At 51.1% G+C, this 27658-nt stretch overlaps 1 protein-coding gene across 5 annotated transcripts in view; it reads right to left on the bottom strand.

The window, feature by feature from the left end:
• The window catches only part of Nmo (serine/threonine-protein kinase nemo), a 170534-nt gene that overhangs the window by 69821 nt on the left and 73055 nt on the right, over positions 1–27658 (bottom strand). For all 5 annotated transcript variants that reach the window (XR_013494676.1, XM_078188342.1, XM_078188344.1 and 2 more), the window contains exons 2-3: positions 2917–3046; positions 2373–2428 (exon numbers count right to left, since the gene is read on the bottom strand). Coding sequence is in view for 4 of the 5 variants with exons in the window: in XM_078188342.1 (XP_078044468.1) it covers positions 2373–2428; positions 2917–3046 (186 nt within the window). In the remaining variant the exon portion in view is untranslated. The remainder of the gene's footprint in view (positions 1–2372; positions 2429–2916; positions 3047–27658) is intronic.

The raw sequence follows: 27658 nt of genomic DNA, 5'->3' as shown, positions 1-27658 counted from the left end.
ATTAATAATCCTTTATTAGCCCTTTGCTGTCGGAGCCATTTTAACTGGTGATCCAAAATATTTCTACAGACTTACATTGTTTCCATTTTATACAACCTGGAGGATTTTATATGTTATAATTTTTTATGACTTGAATTTTATCGAATTAACGATAGAAATATCTTGGAAAAGTAGATCGATGAAAGGTGGTCGAGAGAAAATTAATTGATCGAATCGTAATTAACCACCACGCGTCTTTACTGCACAATACTTTCTGCAGCAACTGTAAAAGCAAAGCTGTGGCATAAAACGATGAGAAGGCAACTCGAAAATGCCAAAAGAAGAGAGCAACGAGTACGCGACCTATCTTAAACGTAACGATCTCTGAGTCACGCGGCCCTCGTCCCCGAAATCCGTAGCGAAATCGCCGGGAGACGCATAAAGATCCGAGAACAGGCCCGAAAAAGGAGACGATCCTCCTCCGCGCGAGCCACGGATCTCTCTCGAGGGATCTAGCTAATGAATCCGCGTCGATGCCGCGAGGACCCTTCCCATCGAAATCTCTCACGTGTCCGCCGAATGTCCGCGTTCCGGGAGGCCGAGAAAGGAGAGGCTTCCTCTCGCCGATGCCCGGCGATCTTACGTAAACCGTCGCCCAAGCCGCGCCGCGCCGGTTACGTGCGGAGATCGCTTAGTTCGGGTTACATGGATCGCCGTTTGTTCGTCGAATGATCCGCCGCGTCACCATGGGAGCTTTCTATGCGCGCGCGTTACGAAACCGCGGAGGTCACGAACATGGGGTCATGCTCTGGCGAACGGAATAGTTTGATGAATCGACCACGTGGAAATGTTCTTCCAAAAAATCGGCGCTTTAAACTCAACGAAGTAGCTCCGCGAAAAATCGCTTGCTTAAAAATCTAACAATCGATTACGCGATGAGCATTAAAAATTCAAGGAAATTCGAAGCGGAAACTAAAATCCTCGAAACAGGAGTCGAAGGCAGAAACCAGCGTTCGTGTAAGAGGCGTGAAAATTGGGGCCCGGTTTTTCCGTCCGGCGGCATTATTGATCTGCCGCGGGGGTTCGTAACGCGAGGCCGGGCCTCGAGATTTATTGGGTTAGTTCGTTGGCACATGTGTCCGGCGATCCCCCGCGAGCGGATAGAAGTTCGGACCTTAATTTCATTTCGAGAAGGGACAGAGAGGCGACCTTTCGGCGCTACCATCTGCAGCCGACGTCAGACATTTCGCCGGCTCTCCCGGGATTTATCGCCCTTGGTCTTCAAACTCGACGCTGGTCGTCAAAAGTCCCCATTGTCTTCAGGAGAAGAGGTCGAAGCTTAAGTTGGACGGCGATGAGTTAACTTTGAAAATGCAGAAAATTTGGAAACTTTCACGCGATGCTTTTGGATGTTGTAAAAATCATGGCATTATAGTTTCCCTGATTTTTTAGAACGCTTTTCGATTCTTTCTATTTCCTCGCATCACAAAAATAGCAAAGCGACCGAATAATTCCGTGCAACGCGTAATCGTCTCTCCGCGATTACGTGCGCGAATAAAAATCAATTTGACGGGGAAGAGCCCGTGTTTGTGGCCGTCGACGGTTCGAAAATAGAGGCGGACGTTTTCCCGGAGCGATGCGGAAGGTCGTAAGATAATGGGCTCCTATCATCGATTTCGCTCCGCTTCTTTATCTAAAGTCTACACCGGCGGCGGAGCCGATAGAACGCCGTTGCAGGAAAGTTGGCGCGACGGACCCGGTCACTCGATAGGTTAAATATCTCTCACGATGCCGAGCGAGGGGGCTCTCGCTCCGGAACGACCACCAGACATTTTATAGAATAACGACACCCGGCTGGTTCTATATTTATCTAACCGTAAATATTCCGAGCCGCGGCGATCGGATCCCACACACGTGCTCAACAGGTTGAACACTTTCTACCGCGGCGAATTCTACTCTTCGACGCGGCTACGAACCGCCGCGGAGACACGCGCGCTTTCTATATTCCTCTTAGAATTCCTTCGACGATCCGTTAACCCTTCCAGCCGGAATTTCCATTGCACGGCCGCCGGATCGTTTGTCGAACGTTCGCCGAATTCGGGAATGAAAATGATCCTGTTCGACGGTATCCGGAACACAAGATCGTATTACATCGTTCCGCGGTAACCGTCGAACAATTGATAATCGATTCGCCACCGTGTAGGCTTCGGTTCAAAGTTCTGCGCGCTGGCGGAAGGATAATTCTGCGCCAATTTTTGCTATATACTGTCTACGCTATGCGTATTGCCTATGTACTGTCTTTGCTATAATATGTAACCGCGGCGATCGGGTTTTTTGGACGAGAATCAGCTTACCGATTTGTCACTTAAAAAAGAAAACTGAGAAAAGGATACATTTCTTGGAAGAAGTCTAGGTGCGGCGGCTGCAAAATGTCCAAGGCCGAGAGCACCTGCAACAGAAAATCAAACGTTCTCTCCATCGATTCGTGACGCAGACAATGGGCCGAACTAGCGCAACGGCACCGGTTGTTCCGGCCACAGTTCGCGGAACGCTTGTAATTAAACGCTTGTCCCTATAAATTTCGCAGATATTATTTCAGCCCGGTGATCAATATTCATTCGTTTTGATTACATTAGCGACTCGCATTACACCCAGATTTCGCTTAACCGAGCAATTACCGAAATCAACCGGCGGAGATATCCGCGCTGAATTATCAAGCGGGCTTGCTTGCTGGAGGATTTTCGAATAGAAAAAGGCACAAAGCGAGTCGCGACGCGCGCGACGGTATCGTTAAATTAATATTTAACTGCGGAAATATTGATAAATTGGCGAGGAATTTGGGTTTAACAAAGACGGTTTCAACGATCATTTGTATTTTTGAAATGAAGTATCTTAGAGTAAAGCGTTCGATAATTAGACAATTCGGCTGGCACTTACGTTCTCGTGTTTGAAGAAGCAGAGCATCTTCAGCTCCCTGAAGACCCGCTTGCTGCTCACGAGGCTCTGAAATACGTTCGGCAGTTTCTTCAAGGCCACTCTCCTACCGTCCCTCGGATCCGTGACCGCCCTGTAAATCATCGCAGATATTGTTATTCGAAGCAATTACAGCCGCGATCGAGATCGCGTCGGCTCCGGCGCTGCTCGAAGAATTATCGCGAGTCTACGCCCCGCCATCTTTTGCCGGCAGCGGCCCGGCCGAAATCTTAATTGCATCGCGACCTTTTCGCCGGGACCGCAACGAGCGTCTAATAACCTCCGTATCGTTTGTATTCATAAGGATAGCGCGCCGCATAAACAGCGCTTTATATACCGCTGAAATTTATATCCGAAATTCTCGCTGCGGCCGCGGAGAGCGGTCGCCGAACCGCGTTCCGGACAAAAGTGTCGGTCGAACTAAATATTTATGGACGAAGTTATTGCTTCCGGGGGCAACGGTAAATCCAAGACAAATATTTGTCGGCAAGAAGAAAATTATTTTAATGCGAAGAGACTGAAGTTCTTCGTCGCTGAATTCGAGACAAATATTTATTGGTGCAGGCCCCGGGCCGGGGGTTTGTGCCTCGCTCGCTATGTATTTATAAAGCAAACAAATCCGAGAGCGATATTAATGGTACACCGTGGTTGTTAATGCGAGAACATCGATTCGACGCCTATTGCTCTTCGAGGAACGAACAGAGCGTCAACTTTCAATTCCAAAATCGCGGACCGTCTTCCAGAAGCGCCAAGTCATCTGCCAAGAAAAATTCTGCGTCGCGCGGTTATTTCTCAAGAGTCCGGGATAAAAAAATTCTCACAACCTCGTCGATAGGTGTACTTTCCAGCTGCATGGTCGTTAAAAGAGTCAGCCGATCGGTTCGATCATGAAAAATTGCCAAAACCCGGCCCCCTCGGAGAAGCGGACAGAGCGCGATAAATTCGGCGACGCTTTCATCGGTCACGCGAGAACGTCGACTCGAAAAACCCGGGCTATCTACCAGGCGGCGATCGAGTTCCGATTCCCGCGAGTCCCGAGGGTCCGTTTGCAAATTTCGATCCTTCGATCCGGCGAGGAGATCGATGTCTAACCGCGGCGAGCACACCGGTCCCCGAAGAGTCTGCGGCGATACGCGCGACTATAAATTTCGAGGTTATCTGTCCATCCGTAAACACGTCCACGGCGGAGGTTCCTGAGGGTAGAGGGAGAGAGGGCGAAAGGGCCGCGTTCGGTTGGGCAGGGGGGTTAATAACAGAAGCGTACGGGATCGATCTGTAATCCGTGAAACGTAGAGACGCGACGCGACGCGACGCGGCAACGGGCGGCGCTGCAACCCTCGCCGGACCCTCGCGTCCGCGGAATAATTATTGTGCCTGCAATTAGTCCGTTTACGGTGGTTCGATTTCATTGTCAGCCGGTTATACCGCAAACCGACGGATTCCAATCCCTCGTTTCCATTCGCCAGTCAATCTCGTTCGCGATCTGTCCGCCGTCCCGCGCCCCTCCGCCAACGAACCCCCTTTGTGACTTCCATCCCCCCGCGTTCGCGTTCGCGTTCGCGTTTCGACGACCCCTCTCCGCCGCTCCGCGTCAAGTAATTTTCAGTTTTCCGGCCAGTCGGATTGCTTTTTCGTGTTACACCCTGTTAAATTGTGTCTACTGGCAACCGGAACACTTGCAATTTAAACAATTTCTTTGAAAAATAAACGAATCTAATTATTTTGAAAGATAGCGACGATTCAGCGAACCGCAGCAGTCGCGATACGAAGCTCGGCTCGCGGATCGCCGGAACCACGCGTTCCCATAGATTTGTTTCGGACCTAACGACTGCCGGGACACGCAAGTAATTCCCAGCGTACCGAAATATATCGGCGATAAACGGGCACGGACGCGTCGGCACAGATATATCCGAGCGGCTACTATAAATATGTTTGCACAAAGGCCGAGGATGGAAAGCGGCACACGCACGATGAAAGGAACGCGCGCGGCGCGGCGCGGCGCGAGCTCCCGATAAATCGGCCGCGCGTCCGCGAGCGCGCGCACGCGGCACGTGTCCGGCACAAACCGGTCGATTCGGTATTAATGCCAAGTTGAAAACTGTGCGTCGACTATTTAGAAGGATCGCTCGGGCTCCCCCGGCGCAACACCGAACAATGCCCATTACCCGTTCCTGCGGCGGACAATGCCCGGTTTTTCCGCCGCTTGTTTGCCGCTCATTCAAACTTGAATCCCATCAAATCCCGTTCAAGCTCTGTTCGCTTTAATTCCGGCCCGCTCGGATGTAAAATTAAATCGGACGCGTCCGCGTCCCACGGAATAACATGTTATCGTGCTGCTCCCTGCGCGCATCGCGGATACCCACCATCGAGTTTCAAAACCGAGAGCCAGCCTTCCTCGAACAGCAGCTACTTTGTTCTTTCTTTGACAAAGAGAGAGAGAGAGAGAGAGGGAGGGAGGAAATACACGGAATTGGTTGGTTTCGATTCTCGACGCTAACAGCTGCGTCAACAGGAACCGCTTGGCCGCGTCGTCGTCGTCGTCGTCGACGACCGCAAATGAATCGGTTTCAGTGTCCGATAACGAAGCTAACGACTTCGACCCGATTAGCTACCGGACTGTCATCATTTTTCTCCTGCCTCATAAGCCATACCTCGCGCGCGGCTGCAGCTCCGCAAACTGATTATAGTTTCGTAACCTTTCTCGGTTCAACGGCCGCGACACAAAGCTTCTTTTCTCGAACACCCTTCTCTCCGCTGACACCCTTCTCATCGTTATCGAAATGTCGCCCGGTTATTTTTCGGCTCTCGACGCTTCTGTGGAGAACAATAATTCCAAAGCACTGTCTGAATATTTACCACGATTATTACTGTTTATTATTTACGGACTAACGATACAAGGAAATGCTTGCTACGAATTTTCGATTAATAAATTGCTAGCTAGTTGATTAATCTCGTTGGACAATTCCCGCGCGAACGATCTCGAAAGCAACCGAAGGTGCGCTGGAGAAATCGTCGAACAATCGAACGGCGCGCGTCTGGAAGAATTGCGTAGAACAAGGTCGATATTTGCGGCAAGTAGAAACAGCGAGCCACGGTCAGACACCTCGCCCAACCCCGAACACAATGGCGACTCCCCGGGGAACAAAGCTTTAAAAAACCGACTAATCTTTCTCTCTCTCTCTCGTTTCATTTGAAAATCCTGGCTCGGGGGAGAAAGATAGAGACGCTTTATCATACGCGAGAGCTCGAAGAGGGTAGGAGCCGCGCGAGTGTCTCGGCCGCAGACACCGCGAGCGGTGAGGAGCGGAGAGCAACAGCAGAGCAGAGCCAGGGGAGAGGAGAGGAGGGAGGGCGCGGTAGGAAAAAGCTCGTAACTTTCCAGAAAATTGTGGCCGCGCAGGTAAATCGTCCTTTACCCGCTTTGTTCCCCGCGAGCGTTTTTTGCGCCCGGCGAAATTTATGCCTGTCCCGCGTTGTTGATAACAATGTTGCGCTATAATGCACGCGAGCGTGGGTGGGGGGGGGGGAGTCACGTGGGGGAGTCATGGGAAGCAGTTCCGTGCCGAAAGAGCAGACACGGGCGCAGGCGCCGGGGCACGTGCGTGCGTGAGCGCGCGCGCGCGCGCGAGCAGAGCAAGGCGCGTGACACCCATCGATCGAGCCGCGACGAATTTAGCTCGATTAAATTACCCCCGACCGTGCCACGCTAATTACCGTCCGATCGAATTACCCGGACCCGAAAGAAAGGATGGAGTCCTTACTTGTTGCTGCGGGAGGACTCGCTTTTTAACGATGCCGAGGATCCTTCCGCCGACGTAACTTTCTCGTTTCTCACGGTGCTACATCTTTATGCCGCTCCGACGCGATTTATCGGCGATAAACTGTAAGGGGGATCTTTGCATTTCGATCGGCGGCACGTGGAAAACTGGTGAACGACCAGAGGCTGTTTGTTCGAGAAGAAGCGAGCAGAGTGATCCGAAACCGCGGTGTCGGGTTCTATGTTATTGTAGTAGAGAGATAGAGATAGACTGGAAGACGACGAGCGCATTGAATGTTGGACGATCGTTGAGGGAGAGAACGCGTGTGAATCTCCTGATTTGACGAAAGACCTTTTAATTTAATTTTTCATTTCACGTTATCTGATTAGGATTCGAGGGCAATCGACGATTCGGTCCGAGGGCACGTTTACGCTGGCGCCGCGATAAAAGCGGCAGAGAGCAATAATCACCGAGGCGTCGATAATGGTTTCGAGAAATTCATTCTTCGATGTACTTTGTATCCTGGCGTCGTCTCTCCGGTTAGTTCGGATATTTGAGCCGTAGGTTTGCGGAATCGGAAGGGCATTCGGTTGCTATATCGAGGGGAGCCGGCGAGTTCGAAAATTTGTTATCGCGAGCGGATTCGGAGGCGTGCACTATCTTATCGGGCCCGCTCGCGCCGCAGGGTCCATCGACTCGTCCCGGCTCGCCTCGCCTCGCCTCGGGCTCGACGCGAGCGGAGATTAAGCTCGGTTCACAGATGCGAGTCACGAACGGAGAAAGGTGCGACGACCTTCGAAAAGGGTCAACGCCCTTGGCCCTGCCAGCCATAACGGAAGTGAGGCCACGGATTTCGAGTAGAACGACCCTGAGCGGCGCGGCGCGGCACGGCGGCGGCCGTCGCAGACGCGTGCACGCTCCTCCACTAATTTCCTCCTCTCTCCGATCACGCTCCCTTCCCGCGGTTTCCGCGAACTTTCAGCCGACCTCCGCCGTCCCCCCTCCCGCCGGCCATTTTCCATTCTTCGCCTCTCCTCGTTCTTCCACCTTCGTCATTTTTCCTCCTTTTTCTTTTATCCTCAACTTCTCCGCAATTCTGTCTTCGATCCGCGCGACGCGGAATGATTTTTTTCCACGACTATTAGACAACAATTCGAGCCGGTAAAAATTATTACAGCAATCTAGAAGCATCGTAGTTGAACGCAAAGAAAAGTTTCGACAAAGTGGACCGCGGTTTTCGTGGGAAAAAAAAATTCGTAACCGCTGCCAGCATGTGCAGAGTTCCGCCGTGAAAAAATGGCAAGATCTCTGTTTCGAAATTCGGCGGCCTTTTGAACTCCCTTTCGAGATTTCCGCGCGTTCGCAGAACGCACGCGGCTGTCCAGAATATTCATTAGCCCGGGAAAATTACAATTGCTTGCGTGAGAGGGAGAGAGAGGGAGAGAGAGAGAGAGCCGGCTCTTTCGAATCGTTCGCTTTTCGACTCTCCGCTTTGTGGCCGCGGAGCACAATGGCGCCGCGCGCGGACGTGGCCCGGCATTTCATTCGGAAGAGACACGCGAACCCGCGCGCGCGTTTGACCGGAGAAGAAAGGCGAGCAGAAATTCCACTTTCCGCCGGGGCTCGTTCCGTTCGTCGTTGAACCCGGCGAGTTTCTTGCGAGTTGTAGTAAGTGGATCGTGGTCGCTCGCGCTGGTACAGAAACGCGTTTGGTACGCGACGACCACGTCGGTCGGACGAACAACAGTTTCTTCGAACGCCTCGAATCCGAGACGGTTTTCGAGAGCGGGGAACAAAAGAACGCGCAATTTCCCGGAGCATTTCCCAGCGTAATTACAATCGGTGCTCGCTGCATACTTCACGCGGGAACTTCGTTAATACTTCACCGAAAGCAGCCTCTCGCTCCTCGTTAACGAGCGGAAGACCGCCGGTCGGACAGTTACACCTTAATAACCGCTTGATTAAACAATCCGCCCGCGGCAAGCTCGCTGTGCGCCGGCCACCGATAAAGTGGAATCTAAACAAGTTTCATTAGCGGGATTAGAAAAGGCGGCACGCTAAGAGATTAAAAGTGCGGCGGGAGTCATCAACGCGTCGGCTCGCGATTCTCGCTTAATTAAATGATGTTGCCCGGTTTCCGTCGCGTCACCGGGCGTCGCTGGACGCCGCGAAAAATCGTGTGTCCGCGGCGGGCTGGCGCGGAATCGAGGGAGAACGAATTCCATTCGGAACGTTGAACACGCGGGGGTGGAGAGAGAGAGAGAGAGAGAGAGACAGAGAGAGAGAGAGAGAGGCGACGTACGTTATCGCGGGCCTGTTCAGCTTAATCAGCGTTTAATTAAACGGGCCGCGCGATATTAATTCGAGCGGCATGACTTACGCGTGTCGGGGGCGTCGCGACGCCTTATCTAAGCGATGCACGCGCAGACCGGCTCGCGCCGAATTTACTATGGCACCGCGCGCGACCGAGCGAGCGAGCGAGCGGGCGCCGGCAATTCCGTGCGCCTCGGGTCTCGCTCCGCGTTTTCGCCGACTGGCAGCCTTCTCGCGACGCTTCCAAATCTAATTTCATATTTATCGCGACATTCAATTTCCGTTCGAAACTCCGGCCTCGCGTTTATTAAATGTTATCTGCCAGGTTCGGCCCCAAATTTGGCTTCAGTTTTGATCGAGTTGCAGCTCGGCGGCCGGCTCGCGCGGTCCAATCCGATTTAAACGTCGCCGGAGATTAATGTAAAGCGGCCGACTTTCGCCGCGATCACGATCGCGCGCTTCTTTTCTGGGTAGGATCATCTTCTCACTCGACTCCGTCTTCCCATTGGGCAGAAATTGAATTTTAATTTACCTTGTGAATCGAATTAAAGCCGAAATAGAATTTACACCGATTTTGATCTGTTAAAATTCGCGCGAAACCGTGTCCGATCTAAACTCGAGTTATCTACTGAAATCAGATCTGCATTCGAGCTCCTTCAAACCCAAATTCAGGCTGCTTTTAGTTTATTACGAATTTGACTCATCCTCGGTGCCAATTTCGTTCGTATTCAAACTTAAAATAAATTCGAGTCGGTTTCAGCTGAAATCGGATGAAATCCCGCCTCGAATCAAGCGTATTCAAATTCTTGTTCGAGCCTCTCGTTAATTCGGGTGTCGATCGACCTCGCGTTCGATCGCCGGCGAGTTTAGCCGTCGAAAAAACCGATCCCCCATCGAATCGGGCCGCGATTAGGTTCGCGGTCGATCCGAGTCTCTCTCGTCGGAGAACACGGCACGCGTCCCGAATCACCGACACACGGCGCCCCGTATCCGAGCCGACGCGAATGAATAAATAATAGCGTCGACAACGAATAGCGCCGACATTCATCGAGTCGCGGCCGTGCATTTTTAACGGAGCGACGTCGTGCGCCGCACAGGTTTAAACAAATTCTGTCAATAATGAAAGCGAGCGCGACAACGATAACGCGGTTAAATCCGCTTCGGATCCGGCCGCGGGACGATGTCCCGTTTTTGTTTTCCACAGTTTCATACCAATTTCTGCCGTTCCTTTTTTTATCTCGCTTTTTTATGAGATTCGCGAAATAGAAACTGTTGATTCCGACCCGTCGCTATTTATACGTCGGCGATCAAAAATAATACGGACGCTCTCGAAAAAAGCCCCGCGGATTGCTCCAATTAGACGGTCCGGTGTTTCGGGTTCTCGATATTTATCGCGAAAACTGTTTATATCGCGCAGCTCGTTAAAAATACCTCGTCCGTTTATAAAAAGACAGGATTGATTTTATTTGGATTTCCCGGAATTTTTATATTAACATTGGCTCGTGCGAATACAATTTTCTAACGCCCCATGAATGGATAACAGGGTTCTCTAGATGATTGTAAATTAACATAACCTTAGCGTTAAATATTATTATGATTATTACATAATAATAACAATGGCTGAATTTACAATGCGGTACCTAATTATGAAAACAACGGAGGAATTTGAAATCCAATTAGCTCTAAGAAATGACCAAGGCACTAAGGTTCTCGGACAAAGCCTCGCGCTGCGAAAGACAGGCGTCCCCAAATAAGGCTAAAATGACAGAGTTCATCGGAGAAGTTGTTAAGCGGAGCCATAATAGTCGCCATGAATCACGAGAATATTTTTCCGGAAGCCAGCGAACGAAGAAGGGAATCGAGTCTCCGGGAGAACTTTATCTCTCTTTGTATCGCCGATGAACGAGAACAATAGTCCGGGGCGCGATACATCCTCGTGGAGAGGGGGAACGCATTATCATCATCGCCACGTGGACAAACATTGTCCGACTCTCTCCCTCCCTCTTTCTCACTCTCCGTCTCTTTGCTTGGTCTAGCAACGCATAAATTTCGTCGACTCGATGAAATGTTATCGCTATCGCTCGGCGGGGACGCGACGATAGGCGCCGTTCGGGGCCGATAAAGAAAATAAAAAGACGCATAAATCACGAACTGGAAAATCAAGAACGCTATAAACTGCGATTAGATTTGGTAAAATATTCAGCAGCGGCATTAACGCTTTTAACGCCGCGTCGGTCGAATTAGGGTGACGCTGATTTTTGAACGATTCTTGGAAATCCATTTTCAATGGAATATATTCGAACAGATTGAATTTGAGAAACGTTAACACGTTCAGTGCCGCGTCGCTCACATTTTGCTGACACTAATTTCTTATTAGAAATTAATGATATTCTAGCATTGAGTATTTGCCGCGAATTTAACTCGTTATTATAGCAGCAAAGGGTTAATCGGTCGTCTCCGGTGGAATCGGTTCTCGAACGTCCGCTACTTCCGGCAGCGGCGAATCGCGATCAATCGGCTGTCGGCTCCGGGAAAAATATTTCCGAGCAAGGTGGAAATTGTGGAAAAAGTGGTGGATAAACGCTTGGTAATTTAGCGAGGTAATTGCCGTTGGGTCGGTCGGGTGTGCGTGGCGAGAGGAGATCGATAGAGAAGGTCGAAAGGAGGATCGCATTGATCCAGCGGAGGCTGATTCGCGAGCCTGTCCGCTGGCCGGGATTGGCCGGACCGGTCGAAACCCCTGCGACGAAAGGCCTCCCACCATTCCCACGGCAATGCGGAAGCCCGCCGCGTTCCCGTCTCGGCCCGAATCGGCCCGGCCCGTAGGCACCCTCGCCGTCAAGGTTACCGCTCAAGGTTAGGAGCTTTTTGCTCCTGCGCCAATCCATCTCGATCCTCTCGCCAATTTCCGCGATGCGACACACGCTGCGCGAGCCGCCTTTCCCATCCACTTCGGCTTAGACTTCGGTTTAGAGACCTCGAGGCCGCGCCACCAGCCTAATCGCCAGCTTATAGTGTTAAATACTCAGCTGTCCAACTGTTAACCCTTTGCGGTTGCTGTCCAGCAGCGGGGACATTTTTAAATCATCAGAAAAATCGCTGTTCCCGCAGCGAAAGCCTTCGTGACGTCACACTCGTTCCGCGTAATTAGTTGTTGCTGATCTCGGTTCCTCGGTAATTGCGTTCGCAGCGCGCCGTTATCGCGGCTGAATGATAGCCGCGGTCGCAGCTGCAGTTGCAGGTGATCCCAGTCGCAGCTGTCACCGAACACCGAAGACGTACTGCGCCGAGCATCGTGCGCCCGATACGATCGGTTTAACATACGCCCTGCCATAAGTAAGAATCACGCTGCTGCGGAATACGTCCAGAGTACATACGACTGTCTCTGCGTTATCCGAACATCGATCCTTCGAGCTGGACCAGGATGGAGAACAATTTTCCTTGAATTTCCAAGTGTTAAAACATCGCATCGTTTCATCGCGTGCATTGAACCGTGTAAATTAATTTCTAGCTACTAAATATGAATATTATTAATATCTTTTAAATTGAAATCAAATTGAATTCTTCTCTTCATCAAAGTATAGAAACGGTAGGAAATGAAGCCAATTGAAATATGCCTAAAATGTGTTCTCTCTTGTTCCTCCGTCTTGAAACAGTGATAAAAACGAAACTAAATAATTGATCGGTGCAATTTTCTTACTAAATTGAAGATGAAAGTCTAGACGGTAAGAAAACAATGTAACTAAATTACTTTGAACGCGTTGATAAAACCAGAGAATGTGCTAAGACCGTCTGTTAACAAAATCCGAAATCGCTTAATTGCCAACGCAACATTATCCGAGCCGCGCGAGAGAGGACTCTGAATTATGGCCGCGAGAGCCCAGACACCTTCTGGTATCGTTGTTTCGCAGCGTCTGGTCAGGGACCCGGTCGCGTGTCGACGGTGACTGGCATGCGTGCGAGAGATCGATAACTTTTTCCCCTCCCAGCACTCTCTCTCTCTCTCTCTCTCTCTCTCTCTCTCTCTCTCTCTCTCTCTCCCGACGACGGCGAAACACGCGCCCGGTTTTCCGAGTTTCCGCGGCCGCTCTTTGAATAATAACCTCTGGAGCACGCGTGGCTCGGTGCTCGTAATTAATATTCAAATGAATAGCATTATTTCAGCGGGGAAAAAAAATAAAGCTCGAATTACCAAGACGCCGCGCGATCGCCGCAGAAAAATTCTATTTCCTGTTTCCGCGTGCGGCGCGCGAATTTCCGATGCCCGGCCGCCGTTGTTCTTCGACGAATAGCTACGCGTAAGGGTGGAAAAATACAGGCGCGGTAAATTCTCTCAAGTTCTCTCACTCTCAACTGGTAAGCAATAAATTCTTCCCGAATTGCCTCTTTTCATGCACCAGGTGCGAGTCTATTCGAGGGAATTTACTGGAGAGGGAGATTTTGGGAAAATTCGACGATCTTGGATACAGTTTTTCGTGCGAGTACACCCACGGTAACTATAGCAATTTTGGTAGCAGCGGCCTATAAATATTCATGCGTGTAGACAAACTGTGCGTTAACGAGACCGCAAAGATTCGTTCAAATACGTCTTGTCATTATATGAAATAAAAAATGAGAAAGATCATGGAGGCGCGGCTAAAGAGAAAAACGAAGTTGAGCGATGCTTGGCGTTGTCGCTAAACGCGGACGTGTCCCTTCGCATTAAAGCCGCTGCCGCGATAGGATCAACGAGGCGCTCCCGATTTAATTACCGGATCCTTCGGGCGGGTCCCTGGGCAGCTCGCAAAAATGCGCGGATTAATTATGAGCGCAATTAGAGGCGGCGATAACGGCCGCGTAATAAAGTCCTGTGAAATCGATCCGGTTCTCTCCGGTCTGTCGTCGTTGTCGCTGTCGCTGCTGCTGTTGCGAGCGAGCCGAGCCGAGCCGAGCCGAGCGTGTGCACGCGGGCCACCGGCGCTAGACGCGAGCGCGTCCCATAAGAGGGACGACCATAATTTATTCGCGATCAGATTAAGCCGTCCCATTAGCGGTAATCGATAGAAACGAAATCTTGTATTTTCGCGATCGACAAGCCGCGATCGGGGGCTGTTCGCGCCCCGTCAATTACACGTACCCGCGATTTATAAATGGACAACGGAGGAGCCGGGCAGGTGCTCTAACTACCGGCAACATTAACTCGCGGCTAGATCCATGAATCTCAACATTGCGAAAGTTATGCAAACGCATTGATCGCGTGCAGCGAGCTCAATTCTGTCACCACCTCGACCAAAAAAATCATGAACATTGCCGAAACACGGTGGAATTATGAGAAAAAATTGCCATGCCTAAATTATTCCCAGTTCGCTCGGAAAAAATGATAAAAGTCGGCTCGAATGACCGAGCTCTATATTCGAGCAGCGACGCTCAGATCGGAGATAGCGGCGCGGCGAGGCCAATCGGGGCGCGTTAATCGAATCGATTGCGGCGATTACACGCTAATAAATTATAATCGAGCTGGCGCGGACGAGGCCAAAATTTACAGGAGCTCGAAAATTTGTCGCGAATTAATCAAGCGGCCACGGTCGGCCGGATCGCGAGCGAAGCTGAGGACTCTGCGTGTTGCCGCGCGCGAAGTATGAAAATAAATGCGGCCACGCGACGAGCCTCGGTCTCTCTCTCTCTCTCTCTCTCGCGACTGAATATTTCCGCGCGGAAACGTTACGGGCGGGGTGGGACCGCGATAAATCACCGCGGGAGCGAACGCGTTCGAGGGTTCTTCGCTGGTTGCCGGCGACGTTGACGAGTTGCCCGCCGCGTCGACGAATTTTCCGGGTTTCGGACGGTCGATTCGCAAACCTTTGGATAACCAAAATTCGACCCGAATTCGTTTTTCCATTTCCCTCGAGAAGGAGAGAATTTCCCCCTTTCCCACGAGTCTGTTACAGTGCAAGGGGTTAAAGTTGCAAATAGATAGGATCCAAGACAGTTAACAAACTAACCTCCGAATCTTCGCGGAGATCGAGATTCCCCGCGTTCGTTCGCAAAGGCGAGCTTAATTGCAGAGAACGAGGCTACGAGGGAACGGGACGGAAAACGAGCCTAATTGTAGCCGTCCAGATTGTTTCAGGACTGTCGGCCGTAGAAAAACGCGGGGGGCGCGCGCGCGCGATGCGCGATCAAGAAAGAAGTGTAATTGTAGAGAAGTAAGCAGGAGGAAGACTTCAAGCTGCTCTGACTTCGTTTAATGAGATCCTTTTATGCTGCACGCGCGCGCGAGCGTTCCGAAAGAAGAACAAGAGGAGCCCTCGCGGAGGCGAGAGAATACCCGATGGAACATCGAGAGAGAGAGAAGCCGGCGAGAACGTAGGAGGAATATGAAAATTGCTTCGATTCTGCTTATTTAATCCGTTGTGCGAGTTCGACGAGAGGAAGATTCGGCGAACAGTCTCCAACGACGCTTTAAGCGGCGCGCAAGGGCCTCGAGGCTGCCTCGATTACAATGTAGCGCGGCGTTTCGTTATCGCGCTGCGGATTTTACGCATGGGTAGGTAGAATAATTATATAATTGAGTAGGTAGAATTTAAAATAATGTTAAGGTTAAAAGTAATTTAGAAGGTCGGGGTATTGGGGTATTATTTTTAGTCCATTATATCAAGATGGTTGAAGAAAAAGTGAAGTTGCTGCTTGGTTTCTAACGCAATCTTTATTTTACATAAAAGCCCACGGTCTAATCGCTATTTTCTTATCGAGTGCGTTTTAATCTAAACCCACTAAGTTAACAAATCGCGCAAATTCTCTCGCGGCAGGGCAATTTGTTTTGAACTTACGCTATCCGACGGTAGTACTTGCCAGCTTCGATTTGTGTCTAAAAATGTCCGAAAATGACCATTGAAAGGTATCGAAAAATGCAGAGTTTTTCAAGAAAACACGAAGAAATTCTTATCTAAACGAGCAAAAGCTTATACGAAGCGATCGTGTTCCCACGGGCGACTGTAATTGCCGACATCCTCCTTAAGATCGTGCGCGACATTAATCGGCATCCGATCGACTAATAAAAGTGGACGGAGCGAGGAGAGAGAGAGTCAACAGACGCGGAAAAGTCACCGACTGGTCTCGTCGTCGATAAATCGGCGGCGAGTGATCGAGTAAGAACGAAACGGGGGAGTCCGCGCGCGTAATTAATACAGTCGATTATGCATGGTAGGCGATAATTTATAATCGACTTGGCGGACACGCGCGCCTCGCCGAGCCCGCACAGCCGAGGAACACGCGATCGATTACGGCTCGTTAGTTTGATTTACTGGCTTCGGGAGGCTTTCCTGTCAGCCGCTCGCCCCTTAACGACTGCCGCACCGCACCGCGCCGCACCGCGCCACTCCGCTCCGCTTCGCGGCTCCGCGAGAACCCAAGGACCCTCCTCCTCGTTCCGCGGAATATCGCGTCCTTTAATGGCGAGACCCGCCGGCTCGAACCGAGGAGCCGGCAGCTCCGTAGCTGTTTCCGCTTCGGGCACGAGAAACCCGCCCTCCCTCCCTCCATCCCTCCCTCTCGCCTCCGGAACCGGAAAATCTGCGGAACAAGTTCACCGGTGCGTCGTTCGACTTCGCTCGATTAAATAATACCTTCCTCGATTACTCCTGCCGCGTGCTCTTTCGCGTTTCACGAGCTGGAAGTCGCGGATGGGCGGAGTTAGGCAGAAAGAGGCGGAGTCGGGCTCCTAACGAGGGAATTGCCGTATCCTGGTTTTGTTCGAAGGCTGAGTTTGTTTATGTATCGTTCATGAAGGGATCTGGTAATAATTTAGAATGTTCATTCGCGGCTGTATTTCACAATTCAGTTACTCAATAGCAGAAAGCCTAGTGGTCGCACAGTAGACTTTCGAGGGTGGAGTAAATTGTGGGCGGAGTAAATTATTGAAGGGCATAGTCTTGCGACTCAAACAAGAATTATACATCATTCAAAAACTGCCGCGACGTCTGTATCTCGCCAACCTAATTGACTGGAATCATTTTGCTTCGCTATGAATTTCCATCGATTCGGTGGGCGTGGCTTATCACCGAAAGCAAACTCTGCGAACCCAGAGCCAGAGCACCGTCGAAGCATCGAGACGACGAGAAAGTGTTCGCGTTAAGTTTTGATTCGGACCGATCGTCGGGAGGAGTCCTCGAGACCAGAGAAAGCTCAATGGGCGGAGTGAAAAATCTGGTGGGCGTGGCGAAGATTGGCTGGCAAGATTTCCACGGTTCCCGGCGACTGCGAAACTATGTTCCCGGCATTCTACCCGTGGCAGAATCGGAGCCAATGTTATCCGCGGACCGTTTCCACGCTATCTATCATCGTTCCGAAGTAGAACAACGGACGGTGATCGCGGAGAACCGTTCGTCCCAACCCATTTTCGTTATTGGAAAATTGTTCGGCCCGGCGGAGAGGGAGGGAGGCGGTCGGCGCGTGTAAACAGTTGGCTGCAGGAGCAGCAGCCCCTACCCCTCCCTCTCGCCGATATTCGAGCGGTCGCGAGTTACGATTCCGCGGGGCCGCGTGCTAACGGAATCGATACCGGGCGCGGTTTAAACATTCGCTGTTTACAAAACTAAACCGGCGTGTCGTTCGTCGAACACGATATTCATGAGAATCGACGGATTCCAAAATAAAAGAAGAGAGAGAGAGAGAGAGAGAGGGAAGGGTTGGTGTCGGAGAAAGGTAATAAAAAACTCGTCGGAGAGGAAAAAAGAGCGTCGCGTTTCGATTAACGCCGTTCTCCGTTCGACTGTAAATTCCCGTCGCAGGAATGTTGTCGAGCGAGAGAGAGAGAGAGAGAGAGAGAGAGAGAGAGAGAGAAAAGTCGCGAGCTTCCGGTGACGCGTTTAAACGCGGCCGATCCGGATCCGTGTCCGCTCGGCTGTTTCCCGCGGTCGCGGCGCGCATCGATCGCCGGAATTAGCATCGGTGTAAGTGCCGGGCGGTATTTACACGAATAAGCTCGAGCTTAACTTTCGTCTAACTAGTTTAAACTTAACGCGCGCGGAGAAACTGCGGTTCGAGCAGAACTGCCGGGCACGCGGGTCCCGCCCCTCGTCGCCGACGACCACCGCGACGGAGGAGACGCGACGGAAGAGGGAGACAGAGAGAGCGATAGAAAGAGCGAGAGAGAGAGAGAGTATCCTCCGACTGTTACGCGATAATAGAGCGCCGAGCCGGCGAAGAGAAAGTAGGATTATATGAATGTCTTCTGTGGAAAGGGAAAGAACCACCGGGTGAGCTGATTCACCGTGTAATAAGTTCAGATTATCATAATCTCGGCTCCGCGTTGTGTACGCCGCGTCGCATACGCCGCGCGCAAGGACCGGCGACTCGCCGAGAGAAATACGTCCTCTCCGCGGCGGCGACGACTTAAACCGCTGCCGTCCGAGTTTAATGGAATTCCATTGTTTTTCTCGGATACAGTCTCGTAGATTCGATTCGGCGTGTTATTAAATTAAATATGCGAATTGATCGTTTATAGTCGAGAAATCTGCAGGATATGGTTTGTGGGCGGGGCGAAGAGCCCCTGGGCGGAGCAAAAAAATTCTCAACCCTTGATAACGTCGTGGAATCGGCGCCGAAAACGCGGACGCCTCGTTCCGGTCGGAATCGTTCGCGAGAATCGTCGACGGAGGATTTCCGCCGTGGGAAAAGCCGAACGAGCTGCGACGGCTGTAAAAAAAAAAAGAACGGAACCGGCGATTCGCTTAAATGCAAACGCGGACCCGTAAAGCGGGATAAAAGCCAGACGGAGACAGGTCCGCGGGCAACAACGCGGAAGGAACACCCACACGACCCGGGGACCGAGACGGTAACGGTGTTCGATCGATCGCCGAGAGAGAATGAGAGAGAGAGAGAGAGAGAGACTCGCAGCCCCTCGAAAATCGTCGCCCGTCGACTTCCCGCTCAGAATCTCTGTTTGTACTGTTCCGCGACCATTAAACTGCATCTTCCCTCGGAGTCGAAATTCCTTGCAGCCACTTCGCGCGGCTGGTGTCGGTTCGTTTATTTCCCGGAGATTTTTAGGGAGTCGAAAACGTGATGACAGAGAGTCAGCGTTCAATAAAGTGCTCTCCAAAGAGAACAGAACTATGTTCGAATTTTAAAACAACTTCATATCATTATTCGTTAATTAAATACCACATATACAGTGATTTAATTTAACAAATAGCTATCGCAACTTTCGTTGGAGGGTTTTGGAGTAGCATGAAGCTTGATTAAACAAACTGAAATAAATCTTTGAACCCAGAGACTTGTCTGACGAACCTGGTACAGTGTTTGATGCCGGAGTACATACTAGGCAACTCCGGGGTGCAACTCCAACAATTACAGCGCAACAATGTTGAACTAGGAGCAATTTGGACAATATTCTATGGCCATTTAGATGGTAAAACGAGCAGAGGAATAGAGATGGAGTACGGGCGGTCGATTTCGCGAGATACGGTGATAGAGCGTGAGAAGATCGGCTAGTCCAGGGACTAAGTAGCTCGCCGGGGCTCGACGAAAGACGAGGATCGCGCGAAACGTGACCCGATATCCTTCGAGAGGACGCCCTTCGACGGCGCGGCGTCGTCGGCGAGGAAGGAGGACGCTGCCTAACAGAGAGAGAAAGAGAGAATGAAGGAGAGAGAGGAGAGAGGAGAGGATGAAGCCTGCAGAAGGAAAAGCAGGCGGTACGAGCCGGTGTATCTCGATGATTCGAGGTGCCCGGCTCTCTAGACGCCGACGCCGACGCCGACGCCCTTACGAAACCGGACGGGAGGTGTTCATCTAGATTCGAGATGAACGATCGCTCCGCGAACCACGCCTCGCCCGGCTCGGAGATCCTTCTTCTTTCAGAGTCTTGGCCGAGAGTGCTCGCCCGCGGCCTGGTTACCGAGTCTGAGAGACTGCCCGGCCTCCAGATTTATGTCGTAGCTTCTGGAGAGCAGACTTTATTTTACCCGAGACTCGCCGACGAGATTTAGGAAGAGAGAGAAAGAGAAAGCGAGAGAAAAAGAGAGCTACAAAGAGAAGCGAAGTCGAGCGAGACGGAGAAATTGTTTGGCGGTTCTTCTCGAGCTTCTCCTCTTACCGGATGTCGGGGCTAATCATCGCTCCGAGACACTTTTTAACAGGGATTCATGCCAGAACATGAAAACCGGCATTTTTCGCTTCTGCCATTAGAACTCATATAAAAAACTAAATATCACAATACCGGCATATTAGCCAACCTTTTAGCGGCAATTTCTCCGATTTTCAGATGTTATAATCTTCAAGCCAAATACTCCATATCATTTTCTCATCGCTATTGTATTTACTGATCTTGCAAGAGTCTCCTTACGTAATGAGAACCTCTTTAACCCTTTCAGTACGAGTGTCGGATATAAATATCCGATATAAATATCTTTTATATTGAAGCTACCAGCACCACGAACCGAAAGGGTTAATCTTCAATGATTTTCACTCGAATCGTAGTAATTCCGACTAGAGGATAACCAGAGCAATAAACGTAGGATTGAGGGATCGAGGAGTCGCGCGATTGCCGAACCGGTGCTGTCAACGCGTCGCCGCCGGAGCAGAAGAAGAAGAAGAAGAAGAAGAACGCCTGTTGCTGCGGCCAGGGCGGGAGGGGGACGTTTTAAAAGCGAGGCAATCGATACGATTCGAGGTCGACCTGATAACCTTTGCTAATGGAGGCCCCTCGAGCTCTTCGCCGAGGTGGAGGGACTCGTCAATCGCGATTCGCGATCCGGCTACGTGTGTTCGAGGTCAACGACTCGTGCGAACGACGCGCGCCCCGCCGCCCGCTCCAACGGAATACATATTTCAGATGGATCGCTCGAACTCGTCGCTCTTCCTTCCGTCGTCGACGGGAAACCCGCCTCGCCGCCGTTTAATCGTCGGACACCGTGAACGCTGTTAAAGAATTGCCGATTCAAACGGAACCGGTAATAACGATAAAAGCGTTCTTTCGTCGAAGCGTGTCGCCGCGACCAATTGCCCTAAGCAGCGGCCTAGTTAAGTATAGTTTACCAATTAATGGCGCTAAAAATAGCGCTACTTCGATTGCAATAATTGCGTAGAATAAATGTATATTTACTGCGTTTGCCTGTACTTGTTTTAACGATGACAAGAGAACAGAATTTTATACAAATGAAAAAGAACGCAACAGCGTTGATACTACGCTTCTCGAGCGTAACTCGATTTTCTCTGAAACGAGACAGTGTCGTATGAAAATAAATCGCGCGACTCTCGCAAGGACGATGGCCCGCGAAACGAAGAAAGAATCGAAGAGAGTAACAGCGTGGGAGGAAGTCGGGAGAAGCTGCGTTTCGATCGGGAAACGGAGTGCCGGCGCATCCGGAGCGCGCGCAGCACGCGATCGAGCAGTCAGCTCGCAGTCAGCTCGCAGTCAGGTCGCGGCATCGCTTGCGCGGGGAAGAGGTTCCTCGAGCCGGCGACGGATTGTTTGAGCTCGCCGTGCCTTTTTATCCATGCAGAGAGCGAGAGTTCAGAGCCAGAGGCTCGGGCCGAGCGGCTTTAATTCCGCCGGTCGTCTAGACGCTTTTGTCTGGCCAAGAACCGCGCGCGCGTCTTCCCTTTTGTCGATTCAACGCGAGAGAGAGAGAGAGAGAGAGAGAGAGAGAGAGAGAGAGAGCGGGCGCGTACGAACAGGATCCCGCGTGTCCCCGTCGCAACGCACTTATTCCTGTCTCGAGGATTCTCCGCGTTTCCCAGGCTCTCCGCGATCTTCGCCTCGGTCCTCGGGACCAATCTCGAACAGGATCCAACGTTCCGTGATAAAAATTCATTCGACGCCACCGTAATTTTTAGACCGAGAACTTTCATCGATTTACGACGAAAGCAAATAAGTAGGTCGCGCACTCGAGAACGCTTGAAAAACGGGCGCAACATTTTTCAAACTGTACCGAGCGACCTGAATTTCCTTTTTAAACGATGCAAGGACTGGTCTACTAGGTGATAATTGGAACGCCTTAACCCTTTGCGGTCGGCGGATTTCGCCCTCGAGAGTAATAGCAATTCTTTTTTTTTTATAGAATTTAAAGGCAAGAAACGCAGAAAATTTGTTGAAAATGCTCGCATAGCTTTTCGAGCACCGACACATTTAATCGCCTCGTGGCAAGAACGAGATACCGGCGAGGGTGTGCGCGGAGACTTTACGAATGATTTATCAGGAAGTTATGACAACGCGTCGAACGGCGAAACGAACGCGCCGAGAGCAACAGATTGTCCGCGGTTCGGTTTAGAAAGGACTCGAAGCTCGCAACAGCCACCCACAAGAGTTCCAGAAAAGGTGGCCCCGCAAAGGGGTCACCGATTGACCAATCAATCCGGCTTTTCGCAAGATCGTCCGCCGGCCGATTGTTTCGCAAACTAGTTCCACCGGGCTCGGCGTTGTTCCTGGATCCCGGCTTTTCGCTGCCGAAAACTCTCTTCTATGACTATCGACGCTGCGCTGCTTTTTCACGAGCATCCCTTTCTAATAATCGACGGAGAGACAGAGAGAAAAAGCTCGCGAATTTAATTCAACTAATTTGTGACTTCGCATTTCAAGGAAATAAAAGCTTCAAATAATTCTAAAAGTAGATAAAAAGATTTTTAAAATGATTGTAGAAAAATTCCAGAAATTTAGAATTAAATAATAATATTTTTCCGTCGCAGAGTTGGAGCGTCGTGTTCTCGGGTATCGCGAGAAGGCGTCGTTTCCGAGCGTGAAGGTGGCCTAACGCCATAAAAGGAAGAAGAGAGAGCGAGAGAGGATTTCGCGCGTGAAGTTCTCGATTGCATGACCCGGACTCTAATTGCCGATGACTCATTTGCGCGCGCGGAGGGGGGAGGGTTGGGTGCTCGAGAGCGAATGTCAGGTGGCGCGGGAACTTTGAAACCGAGGTCTGGCCGTTCTAGAAACACGATTCGCGATGTAGACGAAGTAAACAGCTCGTCGGTCGGAACAGGTTCTCATCGGAAATGACTTCGCGGTGTCGCAACTGCACGCTCGCGTCCTACACGGGCGAAGCGCGGGTCCGTGGCGTGTCGCCTTAAAACGAATGCCGGAGAGACCGGTGAAAATCGATAGAGCACAGCTGAGTCGTCCGACCTCCCTTCCGACTTATGCAACCGGAATTAGGAAATCGGTAATCCTGGTGGCGCGAGCACACTGTCGCGAAACCATTCTATTCTTATTTTAAAGCGTTCCGCAGACAAATCGGCTGCGAATAACTGGAATTCGTTAATCTTCTTATTAAGGATTCTGCGTGACCGTCCGGCGATTGTAAAGCCTTCGGCAAGGCGCGATCGAGTAACGCGGAGAGGGAGTAAGCGATTGCGATAGCATTTGTTCAAATAAAAGTGGAATAGAGAGATTGGCGGAGGGGGCGCGTGCGTTACCGAGCGGAGACCGGCCGAAAACCGGGCGCAAAGAGGATTCCGGCGCGCGGACGGATAATTGCAAAAATATAATGAAAGTGGATTAACGATCGGGGGCCGGGCCGGCTCGATGCACCCCGTCGCATCCGACAATCGCAGCTGTTCGAGCGCAGATGGCCGGGGAATCCTTTCTCTCTCTCTCTCTCTCTCTCCCTCTCGCCTTGTTTTCTCTCCCCCACGAACCGTCGCGTCGCAGCTCGCAACCGTACTCGCTGCCTTTCCGTCGCCGAGCGTAGCCGGAGAGTCGCGCGTCGGAGAGGGCGATTGAAAAAGCTGGCCAGAACCAGAAGCCCCCCTGCACGCGGTCTCGCCGCAGGGTACACGTGCGTCGCGAGCCGCTCTCCGGTTTTATTCTTCCGCAGTCTCTCGCCTTTATCGCGGTCCCTTTTATCGGCGTCGCTTTTTCTGGGGCCACGTGATTCGGAGGACGGCCTCACGTGGACGAGAGCTTTGATCCTGGCCGGCGAGACGGACATATTTTGTTCGTCGACTAGATGATGCAGCGATGCAACGCTAATATATTAAACAATCCAAATAAAATTAGATTTGCTAGATCCGACTCCGTCGGATCGAACGATCGCTGCTGTATGAACGTAGCCGATTAAAAACATCGATCATCTTTGCCCGAGCGATTCTCCTATCGCGAGCTGCACGTCGAACGGGGCTCGATCACCGGCAATCAGGCCCTGACAGTAGTATGGTAATACCACGCCGATTTCACTCTGAACGGATCACCGGGGATTTAAACGCAGCCTATTCCAGACGCGGACGCTTTTGATTAAAAGCGGGAAGGAACGCTCGGCGGCGCCCGCTTTAGTCCGGCACGCGAAAGTAGCCGGTTCTGAAAAGCGAGAATTAACGAGTGATCTCGGATTCGCGAGGGTTGTCTTAATTAGATCGCAGGGAGCGAGAGAGAGAGAGAGAGTAGGTAGTCGGAGAGTCGGGCTCCTGGCCGTCTTCGCTCGGCGAGCGGCGTTCTTTTTCAACTCGAGGGCGCGCTACGAGTCGTTCAAACGACGCGGAAATAATCAGCGAAAGAGAAACAGAGAAAGGCAGACAGAGAGAGAGAGAGAGAGAGAGAATCCTCGAGTGCATCGCAACCCTCCATCGATCAAAGCAAACCCGAAACTTATCCGGAAGGAACAAGCACCGAATAGCTTCCCTCCGATGTATCAACGATCAAAGGAATATAGTCGCGAGAATTCCTTTTCTTTTCAGTAATTAAACCTCGCGACACCGAGACTTCGCAGACGCCGGCGAATATCGTCGATGCATCCTCTGTCATCTAGTCCGGTCTAATATTCTTGTTATTGCGAAAACAGAATCTTCGCAGAGCTTCAAATAGTCGCTGTTAAGACCGAATAGCGCCTTTAGAATTTTTAATCGAATAAGGAAGTTTACGACGCCATTTTCAAGAGAATGTACAACGCGTTAAATATTAAGAAAACAATAATTTTGCAAGAGCAGTCAACAACGACGACGCTAACGGGATTAAAATACAATGCAATTCCAGCAGAATGTAAATCAATTTGCACAGCCATGATCTCGGACAAGGAAAGAGCGTCGCCAGGAGTCGGCGCTTCCCCGAACGAATTCTAAAACTCGAATAACCGATCGTCGACGGAAAGCGGCGAAGTTCGACGGTCGTCGGTCGCACGAAAATATCCCACCCCTTATTTTTCGGAGTTACGATCAGCGGCAAGCGAACAGTAGTATCGAGGACGGGCCTTAAACCGAGTTTATGGAAGTAAGCGAGATTCCTCCGGTGCACTCCAACTTTTTAGTGCCCCGGTTTTACGGTTCTCTCCCGGCCAGGCCTCGCGTCCCGCCAATTTTCTTTCCCGCTCCTTCGCCTTCATCTGCATCCTCCGTCCCTCGCCCGGTCTACTACCTTCTTTGCTTTGCAAAGCGAGCCGGCATAGGAAGCGCCTAAACACCGACGAACCGCGCGCGACCTGCGCTTCTCCGCGCTTTCAGAAAACTCCGACGAACTCAACGTTTGATCGATCCTCGATAGCGCAGCTTTCTCCTACGGAAAGTGCTTAGATCAAGACATTTCCTTGTTCCGAGTTCGTCAGGTTTCCGTTCAAAATAACAAAAGTTGCGCCTTGCGACAAAACTCCTCTCAATTGCTTCCTAGTGCTAGACACGAATTTTCTTTAATTTGTAATAAAACAGACATGTTCGGGATCGCGAAAAAATTATTTTCATGCTCTATAAGGTTCGCTCGATGAGCTCTAAAAGGGTCTCCAAGTTAAACTTTCGCTTCTTTCAAATAAAAATTCCGAAACGACTCGCTGTGCCGTCCGGACACACAGAGAGCCTGTCTCTGAAAAAGCGGCCGTAACTCTCGCGAAAGCGAATGTTTAGGGCTGACAATTTTTATACTCGTTCCTGACACTTCCAACTGTATGTGGAAAAAATTAGAAAAATCTACGTCGAGAAGTTTGCTCGAAATTAATTCTTAAAGAAGTCCTTTTTTAGAGAAGGCCCGAGGATCACGGAAAGAACCCTGATTTCTCGGTATATCTAAAGACATTTAGAAACGTGTTAATTACCGATGATATGGCTGGAAGGAGAGGAGAAGGGGCACCGGGCGGAACCGTGAGAACCGCGGCAGGGCAGTAAAATGTTAGGATAGATTGACAGTCGCGCAATCTCTCGCATTCCGCGAGCACCGCGGGTCCAGCGATGCGAGTCCGGCGGCGATTCGAACGGTTCCCTCGACGGTTTTTCCGCGATCGAGGCGTCGCGGCGCTCGGATCGTCGCCGTCGGCCTGAAAAACCGTGGCCGGAGGCGACGTGGGGCCGCCGGGATCGTTCGGAACCGCTAAAAATCCACGCAACAGGTCGTTCCGTTTAGCTTCCGTGTGCGTAGACCGTGTGCGGTCCGCACGCGCGCGTCTCTCTTCCATCGGCGAGCCTTCTCTCCTTTCGAATACATGTTCAATCGACCGATAAAACGCCGGGAAGAACGTCGCCGGCGGCCGACTTCTTCATCGACCCGGCCTCGGGATCGATCTACCGCGATGATCGACGCCGGCGTCGCGCCACAGTAGATTAAGACCGCTATGATCAGACGCCCGGCACTGCTCGCGATTAATCTGCGATCTCTGGATCCTCTAATGTGCTCGCTACATACGCGACACTGTTCAGACCAGCGCTGATTAATTCCTGCCATTTACGAAACGTACGATCTACCATAATCTCTGCACGATTTGTAACGTCGCCTGTTGGTAATATAACTGGCGATTGCACGATGTTAATACGAAATCATAAAAATGATATAAAAAGCAGAGGGTTTTCAAATCGAATCGATTAATTGTCCGCGGGCGTTTTAACGAGCTGCACCCAAATAACGCCGCGCGAAATTCCGGCGTATTTTCAACTTTTTACCCTGCTTTAAATCCGATCGAGTCGCTTTTGTTCCACGCGCGTGAAATCCGCAGTCGGATCGTCGCTGCACCGCCGGATCTTCGAGGCGGAACAACGAGTTTCCGAGTCGGGCGCAAGAAGTCGGGTCCGAGTCGGAAAAACTTCTGCGGCCCGAAGAAACGCGCGCACGCGCCGCGGTTAGGTTGATTTCTAAGACGACGGGGAGGTGGACGGGCTATTTATTGTTCCAGGGAGCACGGGACCAGATCTCCGCGCCGGCACGGCAGACCTGGCCGAGAGCATGAAGGCCTCCCGGTTCAAACAGGTCCGCGCAGAATCCGTCCCGGCGACCTTTGTCTCGCGGTGATCTTCTGAAACGCGGCAACTTTAAACCTCTCTCTTTCCCTCCTTCTCTCTCTCCCGTCGATCCTTTTAACGCGATCCTCGAACTTCTAATTGCGATCGTCGATCCCGCTCGCGATTTATCGGCAACAATCGGAACCGGTATCCGAGGAGGCAGTCGTCGAAGAGCCGGGCTCCGATCGAGAGAATACGCGCGCAGCGACGCAACAATGCTGCAACGAGTCTACTGTTTAAGATATTAAGACTTGATAAAATTAAAATTGCTTCGAAACGCGACGCGACAATTCTTGGTGCTGCTTTAAAGCCGCCATTTAACTGCAAAGGGTTCAAATAAGTAATAGATCGGACATGGAATCGAATTTAGCGATTTTGTCGATCGCGCCGAGAAAAAAGAAAAAAGAAGAGAGAGAGAGGATGATGGCAGGTCGGATCCCTCGATCCCCGCGGAATTTCTGGTCCCCGTG

This window comes from Augochlora pura, chromosome 8 (genome assembly GCF_028453695.1).
Source record: "Augochlora pura isolate Apur16 chromosome 8, APUR_v2.2.1, whole genome shotgun sequence".
Classification (NCBI taxonomy): Eukaryota; Metazoa; Arthropoda; class Insecta; order Hymenoptera; family Halictidae; genus Augochlora; species Augochlora pura.
Note: the sequence above shows the minus strand (reverse complement) of the source record. Positions and strands in the feature narration are given on the sequence as shown.